The sequence below is a fragment of the Pterocles gutturalis genome, unplaced genomic scaffold (assembly GCF_000699245.1).
Source record: "Pterocles gutturalis isolate BGI_N339 unplaced genomic scaffold, ASM69924v1 scaffold36437, whole genome shotgun sequence".
Taxonomy (NCBI): Eukaryota; Metazoa; Chordata; class Aves; order Pterocliformes; family Pteroclidae; genus Pterocles; species Pterocles gutturalis.
In genome coordinates, this window is record NW_010116781.1 from 28,416 (window position 1) to 34,676 (window position 6,261).

Here is a 6,261-nt window from a genome sequence, read left to right on the forward strand (position 1 = left end):
GTGAGGAGCTTGACAGCTCCCATCTTCCTTGAGGCTCTTATCCATCTTAATAGTTATGAGGTGCTATACCAATGGATTTAGTTGTTTGTAGGGAGTATCAGAGCATCCTGAAAAGTGCTTTAACTCTGTCCTGTGCTTCAGAAGCCAAGAGGTCCATTCACCAACTGCAGCTAAAGAAGTCACACAGCAATAGGTGCTTCTTTTCTCAAACACATTTTGTTTGCCATTTAGTATTCTCTTTAGGTTGAGCAGTGACTACTGGTGGTTAGATGGTAGCTCACCCACTGCCATTCCCTAACGTAGAGTCCACATGTGGATACTTAAGTGTTGTGATTTATTTCCTGCATAGTGTGTTAATTTCAAAATATCAAAACAGTTATTGTTATTTATAACTATGTCCAATAACCTCAATAGTTGTCTGTGGGAATGACAACCTCTGTACTGTATCTTTCCAAAGAACCAAAGTCTCTGTAGTATTGTTTCATTGATTATGTTTGCTTTTTTTATTTGTTGCTGTTATTTCACTCACCATTTTTATGTTTTAGTGGAAGATAAAACTGAATTTGTGAACTGAAATGAAGTGGTAGATGAGAGACGAAATCATTATGGTCATGGGCATAATGAAATTTGCTTGAGCAAGAACATAGTAAGAATGTAACTTTTGGCTTTTAGGTCTGTAGATCTCTTTAAGTATAACTTAGTTATAATGGGTTTTCCTTCTGCGTTGTCTGTTTTAGTGAATGATCTCTTTGTAGAGGTTATGAGCTGAAGGATTTCCAGTACAGTACTTTCTTAACACAGATTTAAAACAGCTTTTTTTCTCTGTTTAAAAAAAAAAAAAATTGCAAGCGGTCATTTTCTTTGTTCTGCTTCATTGTTTAACCAGTTGAGTTGCTCATTAATTTCCATTAAGGTTTTATTAGTACTAGGAGTACTATGTATACTGTGTTCAGAGTAAAAATACTTTGACTGTCAAAAGGTAAGTGACCTGTTCTACATTACTATTTTATAGAGGTGGTCACTTCAGAAACATCAGACAGACAAAACTACAAAAGGATTTGTCAAAGTGCTGGTTAAAATACTGTCCAGCTCGCTGTCTGTCATGGACATTTATATTTTCTTTAATTGGCTTTTAAGAATTAATATAATTTCTTGCTCATCTGTGAAAAAGCAATACTGTCGTATAGCACAACGGATATGATCTCCTGTTTTCCAGAAGTACACTTTTGTTAAATTGCTGCTCTGTTTCTGCTTTTAACATAGCAGACCATGCATGAGATGGGCATCTAGGTGCAGGTTACTGTGGAATAGAGCTCTCTCCTTACTGGAAAGAGCCCTGTCTCTAAACTAAGGCTAGATTTGGAACCAAAATTTATTTTAAAAGTATAATTATACACCTTCTCTAAAGCAGACGTGCTATTAAATGACAAGTTCACTCTTTTTTTTTTTGTTCCCTTATGAAAGCTGAATATAGATAATTATATTTAAATAATGTGCTGATCGTGATACAACACTTAGCAGCCAGAACCTGGGAGAGTTTTATTTGAAAATCCCTTATTTGATGTGATCATTAAGCATATATGGAGAAAGGGGGGGAGTAAATGTTAAGGGATTGTACCTCTTAGTCCTACACTGCATGTTTGCCAAGAAAATGGCAGCTCTCCTGTGCTAGCCAGCAACGTATGCCAAATCCCATGGACAAGCCATGTGTCGAGTGCCTGTTCTTATTGTCTTCCTTTTAATATAATAATAAATACCAATTAGTGAAGGTACTTTAAATGTGTTTGTGTTTCTTTTAGGTAGATAGTCCCTTAAACAGGCTAAATTCAATAACCCTAGGTACTTCTAGCACATAAACTGTACAGACAGATTTTTAATTCATGCTGGTATGCCTCATAATTTCTGTACTTTCACTTTTAAACTCTTAGAACCATGGCACTGTGTAACACCTTGTTTCACAGAATGATTATAGAATGCAGTCAAATTGGGATTTCATTTTGAAGTCATCATTAACTTTTTTGGGTTTTTTGAGAGTTCTTTCAATAAAACCAAAGTACGTAGAAGAAAGAAAACAGTTGTAGAAATTTGACAGCTTCAGAAACGTGGGGAACAAGATTTGTTATATATAGCAAGTAAATCAATTTAACACAGAAATTGGATCATGGCCATCAAGGAATACTCAGGGAACTCTCTGAAAACACAAATACTTGTTATTTCTGTACCTATAAAATTACACTGTTCTTGTCATTCTCCTTTTCTCCTCTTGCATTCCCTGGGTACTAATTCTACTCCTTATGATACTTACCTGTAAAACGTCTTCGTTTGCATAGGATATAGAAGTAGGCCTTTTGCAGGTGTAGCAGTATATGTTTTCCAGAATATTCATTAATAAAAGAGATGTCTTGTTGCACTGGCTAAAATCCAAAATGGCAACTATGCCCGTCTATCCTCCTCATCCTTCATGATTCCTTAAGTGTTTTCAACTAATTTTTAGCACAGATTTCTTTGGGAGGGGAAGGAGACAGAAGTCTAAGATGCCCACATTTCTAGAAGCTTTATGAAAATAAGAAGCTGAAGAAAGGAAAGATGCCATACGAAAATCCCTGTGCAAACTTTAACCCATTATCAGGCAAAGTGCCTCTCCATGGGGGGAAAGACAAAGCACAGCTGGGAGAGACTTCAGATGGGATAGTATCTTGTCAGTTACCAAGGAATCCAGCCTTGCAGCAGCAGGTTTCATTAGTATACTTTATGTTGGCAGAACTGCTTTCTTTAGTTTGCTGGTTCAGTTGGCAGAAGCAGTGAGGTTTGCAGCCGCCTTGTTTCAGTTCAACGCCATGTAGCAGAGTACTGTTTTTGCAACTTAAAAAAAAATTGCATTACTAGAGCTAGTGGGACTGTGACCACAATCTTTAATGCAGGAATATCTGTTAATGCAATTAGTTAGGAAATTCAAATTAAGTTTCACAAAATTATTAGCAAATTCCACACCTTCCACAGAGACTGAAGGAAAAAAAGTTTTTTTGGAGTGAATAGTAATTTGTTAATGACTGCTTCAGTGAATAATTACAGACTGCTGGGCATTGAGCCATTCATTAGAAGCGGAGCTCTTGGGTGATGTCAGTGGAGTTCCATATTTATGCAGTAATGTCTCAAGATAATGCCAATACGAAACAGAATGGTGTTTAACATTTAGGAGAAGATGCAGAAAGGAAAACTTGGAAGTGTTAATAAATGTATGTTTGGTAACATTCTTTTTTGATCAGAATGTTGTTAGTAATGCCATATTGAGCCTATAGAAAATGAACTTTACAAATAAAGTTCTCCACAAGCACATTTTCCTATGGCTTTGTAGCTTGCTTTGTAGCTAAAATAAAATAAGCTTGCTCTCCATGTTTTATGGAATGTTTCAAGAAGGATATAACGTTACAGAAGAGGATTCTGTGGAGTGCAGTGCATACAGGGAATTGCTCACGGAGTACACCACTGCTCATTTTGCCAGCCTTACAGCCCTATAGCTTGTTCCACCTCAGTCACAGTCTTCTCTGCTTATTCTGTTCCTGAGGCACTGATATGCAGCTTCCCAAGTAGCAGAAGAATATTCTTTGTGTTGTTTTTTCCTATGCTAAAATGAAATTGATGTTTCGGCAGGAGTGATAGATATAATGACTTTGGACTGGTGCTACACTGATGACAAAATCCAAGCCTATACACTGATTACTTTCAGATTTTGCACTTCCTTCTACAAGCCATTTGCAATAACAGGCATGAACAAGTGTAACTTGTGCAACTTTCACATAAAATCTTATCTTCTGATCTTGCTGGATGGTATTCTTCAGTGAACAGGTCAGATAAGTCTGAAAACTTGTGCCATTTTCTTACCTTATCACAACTGTCCTTGCTGTTTCCCTTCACCTTTGCAAGTTATATGCTTCATTACTACATGGTTGACATTGGCGTTGAGATGTCTGCACTTTGGGCAAAGAACAAATAGTAGACTTCTAATTTGCTTCAATATTCTTGCAGTGTTTCCAGAAGAGGGCACTTCACGGGAAGAAATGCACATGCCCTCATGCTCATGAAAGCGTTTGTTGATTGACAGGTACTATACTGTTTTATGTGTGTCAGGCAGACTTTCAGTCAATGCTGAACTCTTTCTGTTCCTAGGTGTTTGTTGTTAGGTTTTGTTGGTTGGTGTTCTGGGGTTTTCGGGTTTGTTTGGTTTTTTTTAAAGCGGTTTCCTGTTTCATAGTGGTTGTTCATATGAGTAGAATTATCCTGGCAGCCATTCACCATTTGGCATGGGACACCAAAGCTTGATAGCAGTGAACTTCTTTTTAAGTCCATCCATGTTGCAATGATACTGGATATATTTAGATTAAATAAAATATGGTGTAGAGCCCTTTTCTTGGTTTCTCAGACACATCATATGGACACCCTCATACAGCTGACTGAAGCTGGGGAGAACTAGAGTGAAGATGAAGAATGGACAGGATTTGTGAAGTTATTCAGAGTTGAGGGTGGGGAAGAGTTGGCTGTTGTCTTTTATGTATCTATTTTTAAAATAGGGGTTTTTATTTTTATTTAAAGAGAGAAAGCTGAATCTTTTGCTCTAAGTGTTTGTGATGCCTACAGGGCCTTCTTCAGTGTCCAGCAACTGCTCTACGAACTGATTAAAAAGATTTGTGCACTCTGTGCAGGTGTGAAGTTTCAGCTACGTTAGTAGTAATTCCTAAAGCTTCTCACTATATGCAGATCTGCAGTGTTGCTGTGATGGCCATGTCCTCTCTGCAGTATGCAAAACCACAGAAATACTGCTTAGAAATGAAGGAAGCATGCAACTGTAGGAGTGTTTAGTGGCTCTTTTCTTTGGAGTGCTGCTTTAGCAGAAAGCTTCCCTGATTCCCCTACTGCATCCAAACAAAATGTGAGGGAAGCTATATTTGAAGCCTCGGTTTTTGCAGAGAACTTTAGAGAGTACAAATGGAACTACAGTAAAAGCAGTGTGATCAGCAAGAGAAAGTGCCTTCCCAACCCCCCTCCCCAAGCTCTGCTTACAATTCTATACATTATGAAAAAGGAAAAAAAAAAGAAACCCTAACAGATTAGGTCTATGGCAGATACTGCAGATACTCCATCAGGGATGCAAATTTTTCTCTTACTGTAGTTGAAATAGGAGTTTCCTTGTATCCTTGTATCACATTATCACAGTATTCCATAAGAACGTGAGAACATAAGAAGGAATTATTTTTAAAATAAAAGTTATGAGTTTATATCTAGCTTACAGAGTATAGCTTTCTAACCTCTGCCTTCTAGTTTAGCTCTTCTGCTTGCGTAGTGAAATGAGTGGAGACATACTAATAGACTTGATGGTAATGCATTAATTTTGCTGCAGCTTCCACACCAAAATAAATTAGTAGAGTCTGAAGAGGTCTCTATACAATGCCAAAACCGATCATACTAACAGTACACAAAACATAGCTGTGTCTGTGTATGATCACGGTGTTCTGCATGTAAAAGCATTATCAGTTTGTACTATCTTACTCCTTATGCTCTGCATTTTGTACAGAAAAGAACTTTCTTCCACCCCCTACCTCCCTCCTACTTCCCAGCTAATATTAAAAGCAGAGACAGTTCTATAAAGAAATTATGTTGCTGAGGTCATTGCTTTTATGAAGTATTCACTAGCACTTTATCAAGTATGAAAAATGAAGTTGTTTAAAATACTGCTGAATACAGATTGCATAAAATCACACACCTTTTTTGCTTTCTACTCTTTCTTCTCTAATTTCTCCAAATTCCGAGATTGAGGCATCTTCTTTTGCTGCTTACTCGATAGCCAGTGCCCCCACAGTAAGAACACTCTAGTTCTTCTATTCCCATTCCATAATGTCATCTGTTTTTCTGGTGTTGTAAGTGGTGGTCTTTTTTTTTTTTTTCTCCCATCCAGGTACTGATATGTGGATATTTGTTAGCAATGACTGATGTGGAATCTACATATGCAGACTTTATTGCTTCAGGAAGAACAGGTAGAAGAAATGCATTACATGACATACTTGTGTCCTCTCCGGGTGGGAACTCCAGTGAACTAGCCTTAAAGTTATCAGAGCTTGATATAAACAAAGCAGGTGAGTACATTTTGGTCTCATATTTATTTAAAGCTAAAATGGAAAGAGTAGTACACAAAACATGGTTTATATGCATGCATTATTCCCTTGTCCCTCAGCAAATTTTTTTTTTTTTTCTGATAATGGAAGTTCA

At 37.3% G+C, this 6,261-nt stretch overlaps 1 protein-coding gene across 1 annotated transcript in view; it reads left to right on the plus strand.

Annotated features, from left to right (window-relative positions):
• The first annotated feature begins 5,954 nt into the window (after window positions 1-5,954).
• The window catches only part of PKIA (protein kinase (cAMP-dependent, catalytic) inhibitor alpha), a 6,221-nt gene continuing 5,914 nt past the window's right edge, over window positions 5,955-6,261 (plus strand). Inside the window, exon 1 of the mRNA XM_010075608.1 lies at window positions 5,955-6,128. Within this exon, the coding sequence (XP_010073910.1) occupies window positions 5,978-6,128 (151 nt within the window). The 5' untranslated portion in view covers window positions 5,955-5,977. The remainder of the gene's footprint in view (window positions 6,129-6,261) is intronic.